The 15835-nt window shown below is 35.5% G+C and overlaps 1 protein-coding gene across 1 annotated transcript in view; it reads right to left on the bottom strand.

Moving 5' to 3' along the window:
* The window catches only part of GLG1 (golgi glycoprotein 1), a 105991-nt gene that overhangs the window by 27634 nt on the left and 62522 nt on the right, over positions 1-15835 (bottom strand). The window contains exons 4-8 of the mRNA XM_033127553.1: positions 14092-14307; positions 8578-8781; positions 7503-7574; positions 6380-6563; positions 3835-4049 (exon numbers count right to left, since the gene is read on the bottom strand). Of these exons, the coding sequence (XP_032983444.1) occupies positions 3835-4049; positions 6380-6563; positions 7503-7574; positions 8578-8781; positions 14092-14307 (891 nt within the window). The remainder of the gene's footprint in view (positions 1-3834; positions 4050-6379; positions 6564-7502; positions 7575-8577; positions 8782-14091; positions 14308-15835) is intronic.

Raw genomic sequence — 15835 nt, forward strand, 5'->3', positions numbered from 1 at the left:
AGAAAGAAAGTCACTTATATATCAGGGAAGAACAATGTCATCTCTTCATACAGTCACTCAGTCTGGTATATCACAGTGTACTCTTAACAAGGTACTACAAGTGCCACTGGCCAAGCTCAAGGTCTCTTGACAAATACTTTCCAACTGGTTTCTCTACCTTGATGGCAAGTTTTTCTGTTTAGGCCACTGTGGGGATTACTTGCCTACCAGTCTGAATCATCCCTGAACATTTGCAAAACAAAAGGTCTTTATAATATAAAGGCTGTCTCTTTCCTCATATCCACCTACATATTAATCAGATTACTAAATCTGACACTGAGGGCCAAGCAAGAATTGAGTGGAGAAGCTTACATAGAAGAAATTTCCAGTTTAAAGATATTAATTTGGTCATAAGAATCTAGAATTTAAATTTCACTGTAGATACTGGCATTAAAACAAGCATACTCTGCTTTGTTAAAAACAGATGTGAGATTTCATTTAACTTGCAAGAAATATTAATTACAAAAAATAAGAATACTTATAATTTCCTATTTTCCCTCAACCATCTCTTATACAACCAAAAGGTAAATCAGACCTTACTCATTATAACCTTACAGAAAAATACTTGTCATTGTGCAGTTGAAAATGAGAATATAGTCTGTTAACATTTACTTCTGCTTGATCCATCCTTTGTCATGAAATAAAGCATGAGATGTGCCTGAGATTCTTTTTTCCTGTCTTTGAGGAAAAAGCAGTTGGGGCACAGAGAAAAAAGCTCTAAATTAAGGATCAGAAGATCTGAGTTCTATTAATAGTTCTGACTCTGCCAGATATTAGCTTTGAGAATATGGGCAAGTTGATTAAGCTTTAAATTCCAGTTTCTTTAACTGCAGAGGATTATAAGAATACATAAGAGAAGGCTGTGTAAACTGCAAATCATTTTACAGATGTAAAAGATCATTATTACTACAGATCGGTAGCAGGTCGTGTTTTGGGGTGGGAATCTGAAAAAACTGAAAGCAAATTTGAAAACTACAATCCTTCTGGTTTGGGTTCCTTTTTTCCAAGTTAAAGAACTGGAGCCCTTTTTGTGTCAAAGACACAGGTGGCCTCTGTAGGAGCTTTTTCTGGTTCTCATACATTTGACCTACGATCCTTCAGGGGCTCATACTGGCTTCATCACATATTCCTCAGAGAACACAGATCAAAAGGAAATGAAGAAAGAAAACCCTATTCTGTCTATTCTAAAAGAAGTCAATATCAAGATGAGAGAAATATGAAAGATTTCCCAGTATTCTGGGATGGAAGTTATTTATATCAATTCTTAGTGGCAATTTGGAGAAGCTACAAAATGCTGTGGTTAGTTGGTAGGAAGATTACTGTCAAAGGATTATCGATTTTAGTAATGATGTTTGTTGACAAAGACCAAAATATTTACATCTTTTTCATGGGAGTCTGAAAGTCTCTGCAAAAACTGTATCAGTTAAATATCCACGACTGACAGGCAAACATTGAGAATTCATAATGAATGCGCCAGATTGCAGCTAATAAAGGCAGGCAATGAATGCCCTGTAGACTCTATTAGGCTAACAGCTCAAGGAGTCACTGCCACTCTGGAATCCGGTGATAACAGTGTGGGAAATAAACACTAAGAACAGAAACTGCTACATGATTATACATCTATTCTGGCCCCTGCCTGCTTAGGAAAAACCTGGGGAAATGCTTCTGAGAAATGATTAGTCCAGAGATTGGACTGGGCAGTCAGTAGTCATCTGGGAGAGACTGGGCCCAGACTCGTTCAGCTATACTCAAGAGAATTTATTAAGTTCATGGTTATGGTGCATTTGGAAAAGTATGTACTTACTAAGATAATATTTATTTTTATGCTTTACAGTTTACTATTTGTTGAGAGATCAGTAAATCAAAGCACGACAAACAGCGAATAGGAAAAATTAATGGTCAACCACAGGCAGGTATGGAAATCTACTGTATCAAGGAAGAAAACTTTGGAAAAGAAAGAAAGAAACGCACTCAAGTAATTTCAAAGTATTCCTCCATTTGACTGAGGATGGATAATGTAGTAGAAGGCTAAGTACAATTTTTTTCCTTTGGATCATTTATTCCTTCAATTCCTAAAAACCATGGGTCCATAAAAACCCAAATAAAGTGTTTGTTTCTCACTTAGCTAAACTTAATGTGGTTAAAACCACATATTTCACTATTTGAGGTTTAACATCTAGGTTTGGAAAGCATTTTTATTCTGGGCACAAAGGATGAGGTGGGCGGTACTTATTTATCTTTCAACTTGAGTCACTAGCTCTTTTAACAAGCTAAATTTCAAAAAGCTCTGGAGGTTAACTAGAGCCTCATAATAAAGTCAAACCAGTTTTTTTCTTTTTTCTGTACCCCTTAGTACAAGTGTAGCCTAATTAAAAAAATATATATATATAATATGTAAATAAATAAATATATATATATGTATGTATGTATATATGTGTGTGCGCATATATATACATATATATACATATATATATATATATTCCCTCCCCTTTCCATGATACATTAAGGATGAAAGGCAAACATAGGATGTCTTGATTAATTCTTGGTCTGGAGCCCAGGCACATACATTGTCACAGAGGTTTCCCAGGACAATCATCAGCAAGGACTGCTCCAGAGGAACTACATCCAGGAACTACATACTTTCTGTCTAGGTAGGCTTGGTATTTTGGAGAAGAAGCTACATTTTTCTATTTTTCCCACCATGGGTCAGAGTAATAGAACCTAAGATGAAATTTTACTCCAAAATTCCATGTAAATTTTGTATTTCAGGCTGTAAGATTCTGATTTTCCATGATTAGCAGGAAAATAAAATTTTAGTAATATTCAATTTTTAATAAAAACACCAACAACATAATAAAAAGACTAATGAATTGCGGTTTGCTAGTTTCCCTGAGGAGAGAACCTCAACTTTCTAATTTAGGTTATAAAGTTAAACTGTATCTTTTGTGCTTCCTAAAGGAAGGTATAGGAAAGTACACGTACATTGTACCAGGGTACCACTGTTGCATTTGGTATTGTAAATTGTTCAGACTCTTATTCAGTAAAATATGGACAATGGTCATGAAAGAGAGGCATTATATCTTTAATATTTTGTTAACTTTATACTATGTACCTGCTCTGTAGTTATTCAACTATTTATGAACCCTGGGCAAGAATAACTTTATCTTCTCAAGCAAAGTATGCTAATATTTTCCAACTATTTTTATAGAACTGACTGTAGAGTTTGGAGGTAAAAGAAGAAAGACCCTTCCACGCATAGTTGCCCTAGTCTAACAAGAAAAGATGGCGACATGCTTTCTTGATCCCTTCAGGCCTGGAATTCATGCCATGTTGCACATTAGTAATAAAAAAAAAAACTCTTAGAAAATTTCTATTAATTTTAGCTCTCTTTCAGCCTCAACTCAATCAAACCTAATGGGCAAGTTCTCTTTTGGTGGAGGACCTTTTTTGATTTACTAGAACTTGGTTTGCCTTGATTTTGAGTTGAGTAAATCCAATCTATCAAGTTAACTTAAAAAAAAAAATATTCCAGCAAACAATGCATTTCATTTCATCTATTTCTTTAAGTATATAGCTCTTTTTATTGATTATGAGCTCAAACTTCTGCTTTGCAGCAGAATCCATACTCTTACTGTTACATGCCTGAAGAAACAATATTCCATGTCTGGTTTTTAGTACCTAATATTCACTGTGATGTCACAAATGATCCAGAAAAGGTAAGTTGGGACAGTGTCAGGAAGATGCTCCTTAGCTGATAAATTGTGACATTCGAAATGGCAGAACATTTTTCCTTACCGCCTGCTGGCAGTTCATTCCAAGGTTCCCTTTCTCCCCCCGAACTACTTTCATCAGACAATGCAGGGTTCGCCCTTTTCGATGTAATCCAGAACAGTGGTGTTCAATCTCCCCCCGACAGCTCAGGATGATCTCAGGGCTCAAAGAAAAATCTTCCATCAACATGCGTCGGTAATCTAACATCTCTCCCTGGCACTCACTGCTCACTTGTCGGCCTAAGGTAGGATTTAAGTCATAACGTTATGGTGAGCATTAGGATCAGATACCACCACATATTAAAGGCACATGTTTTTTCCCTAGAATATAATATACCAGTTACACTATTATCTACACTGAAAAGCTTAGAATTTAGCAAAAGCTTCATCAGCATCAAATGAGTTTAAGACTCCAGAGACTAGGGTTTACCTTGTCGATGTTTTGCATTATACAGATTTTACACTACTGAATAATGCAAATGTTTTTTGCCAATGAAAATCTCATCAATAGGATAACTATTTGGGTAAAAAAAAAAAAAAATCCCTACTGGCCTAAAAGCTTATGGAAAAGATTACACTTCAGATATTCACGACAGACCCCCACCTTCCTTGAGCTGTATGTAAATGACAAATGGGAAAGCTTACGAAATGTTTTACAAAACAGCTTTACTGAGGTACAACTGACATATAATAAACGATACTTTTAAAACATATAATTGAGTAAGTTTGACATATGTACACATTGGTAAAACCATCACCACAGTCAAGATACTGAACATATATCCACCAACTCCAAAAGTTTCCTTATGCTCCTTTAGAATCCCTTTCTTTCCTCTCCACCCCACCCACCCCCACCCCCGGTAAACCATTAATCTGCTTTCTGTGACTATAGATTAGTTTACTAGTTTGCACTTTTTAGAAGTTTATGTAAATGGTATGGGCTCTTTTTTGTCTGACTTCTTTCACTTGGCATAACTATTTTAAGATTTATCCATGTATTTACAGTTCATTCCTTTTTATTGCTAAGCAATATTATTCCATTATGTGAATATACTCTCATTTGTTTATCCCTTCAACTGTTGATGGACATTTGGGTTATTTCCAGTGTGGGCTATTACAAATAAAGCTATTATTAGCATTCATGTACAAGAGTTCCTATGGATGTATGCTTTCATATCTCTTGGGTAAATACCTAGGAGTTACATGGCTGGGTCATATGGGAGATGCATGTTTAATTTTTAAAGAAACTGGTAAACTATTTTCCAAAGAGATTGTACCATTTTAAATTCCCATCAGCAATGTATGATAGTTCCAATTTTTCCATATTCTCACCAACACGTAATATAAACCAGTCTCTTTAATATTAGCAATCTGTATTACTTTTCTGAATTACTACTGTTCATATCCTTTGGCCATTTATTTACTGAGTCTTTTCGTGTTTCTTGTTAATTTTAGTTTAAGGACATTAACACTCTATTTTTTAAATATCAAATTAGATTACATTATACATACTGTTCTATACTATGCTTTTACTAGTCAATAATTTCCACCTTTCCATTTTAGGAAAATTTCATCTAACACCCAGACCATAATCAAAATTCTCCAACTGTCTCCAAAATGTCCTTTGTTTGGTATTCAATCCAAGACCATGCACTGCCTCTGGTTGCTATTCCATTGCTTTCCAAGTTAGGAGTTCTTCAACATCCAGATATGAAAAAAAAATTCACCAAGAAGTTCAGAATTTTACTTCATAATTGATTATTTTCACTTATATTACTAATTGTCCCAGCACCATTTATTCAATAAGAGCTAGGAATTTAAGTTTTGCCGCCGAGAGCCAACATTAAGGACGACAACCCTGACTTTCTATATATCCTTCTTGGTTCCTTTGTCAGGTGTTCACTTTTGGACTAAACAGACCATGAGTCTGACTCTATCGGGGTAAACCTTTCATCTTCACTGTTTAATTCCTTAATATCATCAGTTATAATAATAATAGTATCTATCACTTATTATATGCTAAGTGCTATTCCAAATAGCCTCACTCAGTCTTCATGCTGAGTGGCACTCCTCAACATAGGTAATGTTATTTTTTATAGATAAGAAAAATGAGGTTTGGAGAGATTAAGAAATGTAAACAATGGACACCCAGACAGTTAGTTTGGTGACAGAGCCATGATATGAAGCCATGTCTCTCTGAAACAAAGCTCATGTGTTAAATCATTATGCTACTCTGATTCTCCTAAAAATGCTGTATAATATGCATTTAAAAAAACTAAAATATTTGGATTTGAGAAATATACTTTACTTTGGGGAAAAAAAAGCAAGCTGGGATATAAAGAAAAACAAAACCATGGATTGTTGAGCTAAGAGGAAGGGCCTTCAATAAGGCTTAAGGATACCAAGCCTTCATTCCTAGAGCTTTGCTTAAAAAGATAGATTCCTGAGTCACAGGCACAAGTATCCTCAAAAGAGCAACTAGAGGGGGAAACTGACGTTTACAGGTATAAAAGGTTTTAGAGTATGACTCTAAAATGGAATGAAAAGGATAAAAAGCAATGAACTCTCACCTCTATGCACAGCTGATTCCAGACACATCAGAAGATAGGACAGCCTGGCTTCCCGGGACCGGGGAAGGTTTTCCACGTTGCACCGGTATTTTTTCAAGTCACTCTTACAGGATTTGGCCAATGAATAACTGACCTTATAATCTTGGGCAATCAGCTTTTGGCGGGTTGTTAGTGCTTCTCGACACTGAATAAAGAGTTCAGCAAGAGAATTAAGTTAAGACTGCTCAGGTGGTTCAGCTGCTCACATGTACCTCTAGGACAAGTGGAGGCTCATGGCCAAGTACATGTCGACAACTGCAGCTGTTACAAAATGCCTATGTTTAAATTCGGTTAAAACTGAACACGAGCATGCTGAACAAGTGTGGCAAGAGGCAGGGGTAAATGGGTGGGGAGCTGTGGAATTCTACAGTGAATTGTGGATTGTTGCTGCCATCAATAACAGCTGTCATAAACACATACAGATTTGGTAGATTCTAATACATGAACTTGACAAAGTATTCTTTCCCACTGCAACAATATCTCTAACGTCAATTTTACCAGAATCAAAGTGGCAACTGACACAATACTCTGGAAGTTTCACTCTATACTTTTTAAATATAATTATTCAATAGTAAAGGAACCGAAATAAAAAATATTTCTTCAGCTGTATAGGAAAGTAAATGACAGGATAGAAAAACCAAAAATAATTACTTTTAAAAGTCATAAAAGATTCTTGTATTCATGCAAAAACAGAGGACTAACAGTAATGATAATGCTTAATGAGACAGCCACTGAAAAATTAAACAGCTAATTACCTATGAAGTACATTGGTTTGGTTAAACTTCCTGAGTATGTAGGACTGCCTTCAGTGTGATTCTGATATAAAATTCCCCAAGTTTACTCTCCTCACCGATTCCCTATTGGCTTCCCTATGTCCAGATATCACAATTAAAGCTTCATTTTCTTGGCTTAAGCAAAATATGCTCTGGTTCCCTACTAAAAGCCAAGTATCTCACCTCTGGAAAGGGTAAGTTTTTTCAGTCATTTTACATTTTGCTATCATTTTATAAAAATATTGTTTGAGAGGATTTGAGGAAACTTTTAAGAAATGAATAAAACTGACTTGTTTCAAAGTAAGACTTACCTTTTCACTCATGGATTCTTCAAATTTATGATTGAAGAGGCACTTATACACTCTGCCTTCCCCAGCCTGTGTCTGTAAGATGGAACATACATAACAGCTATATATGATGTCAGAGGGGTAGTAGATTGGGGGGGGGGGGGTAGTAGATTGAGGGGTGTAAATGTCTAACTATTACATTGCTTTGTATACCTGAAACTATTAAAAAAATGGAACATACATATTATGATGATGACGATGATTAGCTAACTAGTTATGTTGAACATTATCCATAATCCTATATAGAACTTTCTATTAAATTAATATAATGGTTAATACCTTTGAACAAATGGCTCAGCCATTTATAAAATCTAGTAGTTGCTGAAAGGAAATAATGCCTGTAGCAAAGATGGAATGAATTTTTCCCATAATGCCTATTGTCATTTATTCCCAGATACACTGCTAATTAGGGAATCAAGAGAAGTGTCAGTGAGTCTCCCTTTTTACAACATTATGCTAGCGGCAATAAAACTCTTATAATCAGTGGCTCTGACAGTTAAAGCTATTAATTCAAAACAGCAGGCAAAGTGGGAGTGTACACAAGTCCTGCTCAGTCCTTTGTTGTAAAGATAATAGATTATTCTATTTAAAGTGGTAGAAAGCTATTCTATAGGGTCTGTGGGTAGTAATCAAGGATCTGGTTTTAAAAGCTAACCGCCTGTTGTTTTAACACCTTGGCTAAAAACATATAAATAAATATGTAATATTAATGGCAAAGTTTTAGCCATGAAATAGATGTGAATAGGATTCTCTGGTAAAATAGAATACCTATAGGTATTCTGAAATTGACTGAATTTGAGAAGTTAAAGTAGAAAAAATAATGTGTGGAGATTGTCAGAAGTCAAGTGTTAACCAGATGTTAAATCAAGGCTGCACATCCAGTATAACATTTTCTGTTATCCTGAGACCAACTCCACCTTCCATTTTCAGTGGCTTTTCTACATGTGAGGTTTCTGTTAGTTTATTTTATTTTGGGATAGAGTATTTAAAAATTAAAAAGAACAGGAAGAAAAGAAGACCAGTTTCAGAGTTGACTCACATTTTCACAAAAACGCTCCCGATCATCTCGACAAGCAAAATATAAATGCCGGTCTAAATGAAAGTCATCTGAGGACAGCTCAGCCACCCGAAGAATGGCTTTCTTGCATAGTTCAGAGACTTGAATCTTGGGATCTCTTTCTTCTGCTTCCTTCACTAGGCCTTTTTCCAAGCATGATACCACCTCACCTTGTGAATGTGCATCCTAAAATAGTAAGGATACTAGTATTTTACAACTCTCACCACAGTGAGTTTCAAATAAACATCATTGGGTTAAAAACAAAAAAGAGGCTCAACATATAGTTAGTTTATTGATGTTCTAGTGAGAAATCAGGTGGGAACCAACCACACTATGGAAGTTACAGAAAATGTCCTCAATAATCTTCGATTAGAATGTAATCCATGCATGCTGTAAACAAAAATAGAGATCCTGGGAAATTAAGTATAGTTTAGTTAGCACTAGAAATAGGAACCTGAGTTTTTAAAGTTTAAAATGTCAGAAAAAGTTAAAGGAATTATATCAACCTAATGCTCTGTTCATACCTCCTGCCAATGCTGAAATAATACTGTAGAAATCTGTTAATTTATCTCGTACAGGCTAGGTACTTCCAAGATAACAGTGCTTTTAGTCAAATTAAAAAAACAACAAACTACAATATTCATTGAGAAAAAATATTATTTCTTTCTCCTTTTCTTTATTTCATACTGTCCACAAAGACCCCAATACGTACAATCTATAGTGCAATATTCACGTCAATGTTTTGGATTTACCTTAATGTGATTTTAACAAGATTATCATTTATACAAACTGCTTTGGAGAGCTTTCCTAAAACCATCTAATTACCTTTAATTGTACATTGCATCATCCCCATAGCAACCATAACCATTCATTCATTCAAAATATGAGAAAGTTCACCTCCTAAATATTTTCTATTCAAGAGTCCTAATCTTCTATCTCAGAAAATATGCTTCAATAACTTGAGACGTATAACCATTAATAGAGCAAACCAAAGCAGCATAATACAGTGCTATCATTTATTTATATACACATATAAAATCTTTTTATAGTAAAACACCATGTCTATGAAATCATCTGTACATAATTAAAAGATTCCTAAAACCAGATAGAGAAACATTTACTTTAAGCAAAATTTCAATTCAACATACTGGACTTATTGGGAGGATCACTACATAGATTATATAAATGCCTAACCACTGTGCTGTACACCTGAAACTAATATAAAATAGTATTGAATGTCAACTATAATTGGGAAAAAAAATATATATATATGTGTGTGTTAGTCACAGGATGTAAAGTACAGCATAGGGAATATAGTCAATGGCATTGTAATAGCTATGTATGGTGTCAGACGGGTAGATTTGTTGGAGTTATCACTTTGTGAGGGGTATAAATTTCTAATCATTATGTTGTTTTCTATACCTGAAACTAAAAATAAAAAAAAATTTTCAATTCAACAAAAAAAAGTACATTTTTAAAAATTTTGTTGTAATAGAATTTATTCTATAGTACACTACTTCCCAAGTATATTTTCATGTTCTTTCCTATTATACCTGTGAAGAGGAAATAAGAGCTGTGTACCCATTGTGCAGATGAGCAAACAGAGGCCTAGAGGAGTGTATCAACTCATCCGAGTTGCAGAATGTAAGATGCCTAGCTAAGAGTCCATTGTTTATTTTTCTAGACCTTGAGTTCTATGAAAGTCCTAAAATTATATGTGGGTTTTATACATTTTTCCTGAGGAAGGTTCATAGCTTTCATTAAATTTTCAAAAGGTTTGCTGACCCAAAAAAGATTAAGAAGCACAGCATGCTAGTGGATTCTCGTGTCTTCCTATTCTCTATCTGTACCTTAACCTTTCTCACTAGTTGTATGATTCTATCCAATGCTTCGAAACCTGAGATGACTAAAAAGATTTTCTGGAGAGTAATTCTGAACAGATAAACAAAACTCTGAAAGACAAGTGACAAAAAAATAACATGAGAAAAGTGTACAGAAACCCCAGAGATCCGGAGTAAGGCTTATTTTTTCTTCCTGACTCATGAATCACACTCCAGTTTGTCTGACTATGACCCCCTCAGGCAAGGCCTATCCATTTCCACTTCCCAAAGGAAAAACAAAACTATGATAACAAAGGTTTGGGCAGAAACCTGTCAGTCACTTATTATATACAGCACACAAGAGATTATAAACATGATTTTATGTTATAAAACAATGTTCTATACCAAATTTTAGTAGCCCATAGTAACTTACTTAGCTAGCAATCAGGTCTGAATCATCTAAGCGTTTGAAAATAAGAGCATGATCATCAACTCTTGATTTAGATTTAGCCTTTAGTCCAGGAATCATAGGGTAAAGAAGTGATTTCCATGTAATGAGTCAAAGTATTTCCCTGTATACTTTGGGTTTATAACTGTTTTAAATGTGCTACCAGTAAGATTAACTAGGGCTATTATATTTCTTAATGGTTCCATTTACTTCTTGCTGAATTTAAGGCAGCACCATGCTGGTGTGAGACCCCCTAAGGAATCTGAGATTTACCTTTACTTAGAGCAATTGTAGCCCCACATACTGGTGTCAGACCAGAACATCACCTCCATTAGATGTTTTCATTCATTGTAACTTCAGATAGATAATGTTTTCAAATAAAGATACTTCAGGAATTCTTCTCAGTTCCCCAGTCTCTGAGCTTTTTATTTCAGCCCATTTGAGTTATATAACTGAAATGTATGCAAATATTTGACAAAGAAAACGGTTTGGGTAATAATTACTGAATATGAATGAAAGCAAGGGAGGTGAACTTATACACAGGCATATCATCTACAAGAAAATAAAATTACTTAGTTTAAGAGAAGTTAAGTTACTAATACCTGGGCTTGACATATGAATAACAAATGATGTAGTAAATGAATTTACAAGGAGTTTTAAAAATTCTATTGTGTTGAGACAAATGTCTATTTTAAAACTACTGCCTGTGTCCTCATCAGTTTTTAGCAGTTCGATAGGTAATGTTTTTTTCTTCCCTATATACCTTGCCCTCCCCTTCATTCTTTTTTTAAGAACACAGAAGGATAACACTAATCTCAAAAAAGATAGACAAGAACTCAGTTTTCATCTCTGGTATACATTCTCAATTTCAATGTTTTTGTTGTCTTCTGTGATCTGCTTCACTAAATAAAGAGAGAAAAAGAATGCCTGAATTATTCAAAGAGTTGGTTAAAAGCATGGAATGATCAATGCTATAACTACTGAGTGAAAAGCATAAAGTAGTATAGCGTGGCACGTGTCCACATTAAGTTCCTGTAAAGAATGCCGCATTTGACTTTCTCGTCAGATGGTATGAATCATTTACACTTTCACTTTTGGAGATCTGCTCTATCATTTTAATAATATTTCCTTAGAAGATTCTAAAGATCTAATTAACATTTAGTCTTTGTTCTAAAATTTCTATATATTTACATTTTGGAAAAAATCATTATGGTTTTGAAATCATGACGTTTATAAGTTCATACAAAGGAGGGTACAAACTGGTTAACCACACCCCCTTCTCCTCTGACCTTTGGAGGAGGTCCGTGCAAAGCCAGTAACAGAGGAGTTTGTAAGCTTCAGTGGCAACAAATTTGAATTGATGAGCTGTTCTCCTGTGTGGTCAGAAGCTGACTTATTAATTTGCAGGATAATTTTCATAACTAAATAACTGGCTTCAGAGAAGTAAACTATAATCAGAAAAGGCAAAGAAGGGCTGAGGACATGCCTCCTCATTTTTAAACTTGGTGGTAGTACCAGAATGGATTATATAGGAAGGAACATGCTTTTCAGAAGTATAGGCATGAGTCACCTTACTGTCCCCAAAATACAACAAAGCCTTTGATGCAAGGATTTGGAGGGCCCAGTATACACAGAAATTCACCTAATTGGTTAAGTATAGCAAAAGACAAAAATAACCAAAATATGCATGTTTATGGTCCAAAGAAATATTTTTTTGTTATTTTAACAAAGCTGAAAACAACCTTCACTGCCATGCCTCTGGGCTCTAGCACTACTATTTTCTGCAATCATTTCAGTCACTGCAGATTTACAACTCATACATACCACTGAAGGCAAGTTTTATACTGGCAATTCAGATTGCTAGTGGGAAGCTAACCAGCAATAATCTTGGTGGTCAACAGAGAACTACTACAAAGAGAGGTGAGTTGTAATGGTCCACTCCAAAGTGTGGATCACTAATCACAAATATGAACAAATGTCATCACTAATTCCTGAAAAGTATGCCTGGAACACTTATGTGAAGATTTTACAAAGAGTGAGATTTGGAATTGGATATCATCTTCAAAACCGTAAATAAGTCAGAGGAACTTCCTGAATTATCAGGGTGACTTAAGTGTTTTTGTGCCATTTCTAGAGTCTGCTGAGAAGGAAAAAAAAATCTGCCTTCTTTATTAAAACTGGCCCTTTTTTCAGCTGCCTAAAAGCTGTATGCCAAGTTCACGGTGCTCTCAAGATAGACTGAGAGGTGCCCTCTGAAAGGACCAGAACCCTGAGCTGATATGAAGGAAAGGGTATTTGGTGACAGCGAGACAATAACCAGCACTAAAACCTTCATCTGAACTGGTGTGTGCAGTTCCAGTAAACTACACCATGTTCCCTTTCTGAGTGACTGAAGCCTGCAAAGCATGATACAATGAACAAATAGGGGCAGAGACAGATGGGTTTTACTTTTTGTCATATTTCCTAAACAGCAGATTAATGAGCAGTGGCAATTAATAGCTAATGCCATACAAGGGTCCCAGACTACCTCTCCCACTGGCATCTGTTACTTCTTACGAGTTTCTTTCATTTTTGTTGAGCAAACAAATACAGAATAAACTTGGTCAAACCTCCATTTTGACCTGGACAACAGACTTATAAGGTAAAAAATAAGATCAGATACAATTAAGGGAGAAGGAATTAGCGAGGTAGTTATATTTCCCGTCTTTACTAAAACTAGTTCTTCTGAGATGAAGATAATGTCACATTTATAGAATACCTTTCTTCTGACAAGCTGAAGTACTTTCACATATCTTAAACTTTTCTAATATTTCAATATCTTCTTTTGTCCTGATGTGCTTACTTTTTTTTTTTAAATGGGAAGAGTGAGGTATGTGCATAGAAAGTTTTGAGAACTCAAGTCTCTCCTAACCCAACTACTATTCCCACTAGACTACAAAACGTTTTGCCAGAGGAACATCACAGGTAAACAGTAAGTGGTTTAGTATTTTGAAGATAACACTACTCTTAGCAGATAATTAATTCCTCTATTTCTCCATACTATATCAAAACATTTTGTCACAAACAGCTGAGATGCATTCACAGGTCAAATAGCCTTTGATCTTGGGGCTGTCCGGACCTCAACTTAAAGGTCACCTCCAAACCTAAATTTTTCCCATGCCAGTCATGCAAAGCTTTTCATTTATTAAGTTCTTAAGACCTCTTTGGTGAAGCCAGTGTAGTAAATACCTTTTCTCCGAGCCGAATGCTGCCACATTTCAGAATGTTGATGTCATTTTTGCAGTCATCCATGAAGCCACAGATTAGACGGTAATCACTGAATATGATAGCTGTCATCTTGGTGATGTATTGGTGACACTGGTACTCAGTGATGTTGCCTCGGTGATCCACCAGGCAGGAAACCAAGTAACCTTTTCCTACTGGTTCATCAGCACATTCTTTAATCTGCTCAAAAGAAAGTGGCTGTTTTACACAAGTATTCTATTCTTACATCAAACGACATTTACGAAAGAGAGAATGTCTCATATTTTATTGTTGATAGTGTGTCACGCCTACTAAGATTGTTGTGCCCTCTAGGAAATACCTGATGTGTTTTGCAAGAAAATACGTACATATACAAATGCTAGGTAGAACTCATGTCCAAACGGAGTAAAAAGAGCTGTTAAAAATTTCAGCTTTATTGAGATATAATTAAAAAGAGTTTTTAACATCTACAGTTTTAGAATGGTTGTACCATTCTAAGTGGTTCTACTGAGAAGTCCCTTTATCCATGCAAAGGATGCAATGGACTGTCAGGAGATTAATCTAGGGAATAGGTCTGGAAAACAGGTGCAGAACTGAAGTCTAGTTGCATGTCCCTAGCCAAGCTACACAGCAAACTATTACTGTTAGATGAACCTAATGGTCAAGGGGAGGAAGGAGGAAAGGCATAATACTGCTTCTTGACATGACATTAATGTGTTCTGAATTAACTACGATTCTGGACATGTATTTTTGACCTTAGTAGAATCCCAGCTTCACCACTGTGGTCTGGACCAGAATCATGTTTAAAATGATGTTCAGTGCAGTCTGGCAAGAAGTTTAGGAAGGGGAAGGACCCTGAAAATCTAATTTGGGTGGTTTAGATATATGATCCAGTGGACTAAGCAGAGTGATTCCACATGGTTAGTGTTCCTACAAAGTACATACCAAACCACAAGTGCTAATGAGGCAAACTAGCCAAAAAGTGCTGGAATTCAGGCATAAAAAAGTGCCATCTACTTATAGGGTTATAGGCTTGAATTATAAAGCACAGAAGGTTGTTTGGAAAAGGCCTACTGCATTTAGAGAAGTTAAAAACAAACAAAAACGGCAGTTTTGACAAGAGGAAAGAGCCAAGTATAAATGTTTATTTTGAATATAAATGAGAAGGGAATGTTTTGTTTTGTTTTTTTTTTAAACCAATAGAGACTATTCTCCACTATCACACCACCTATCATAAATATGTACGAAGGGCAAAACAAATATAATCTCCTTTTCCACAAGGTGCTGGGGGAAGGACACACCACACACTTCTCCTATAGGCCACTAGGTCTCTTATGCCTAACTCCAGACCAAGTCAAAGACTGAGTTCAAGACAGAAAATTGTGTTTACTTTTAAAGAAGCAAATTTTGGAATTTAAGTAAATAGTCTCACACTGGCTTTAAGAAGCAGCATGCATCTATCTTCAACAGTCAAGATGAATGAAATTCTTTCAGCTTAACCTTGAGCTCTTTTTTTTGTGATGCCTAAAAAGAGGGCCATGAATATATTTCCAGGAAAAGTTTTGTGGTTTTTTTCCTGAGCAAAACAGCTAAGTTTCCAAAGTGAAAGGAGGAATAGCTCCTTGAAAAATCTCAGCATTTGTAATTCAACCACTGAAAAAACCATGCATTAAAAAAAAACAACACAGGACCAGTGGCAGACACCTGGGTTTGAAAACTTAATGAAGTA

This window comes from Rhinolophus ferrumequinum, chromosome 15 (assembly GCF_004115265.2).
Source record: "Rhinolophus ferrumequinum isolate MPI-CBG mRhiFer1 chromosome 15, mRhiFer1_v1.p, whole genome shotgun sequence".
Lineage (NCBI taxonomy): Eukaryota > Metazoa > Chordata > Mammalia > Chiroptera > Rhinolophidae > Rhinolophus > Rhinolophus ferrumequinum.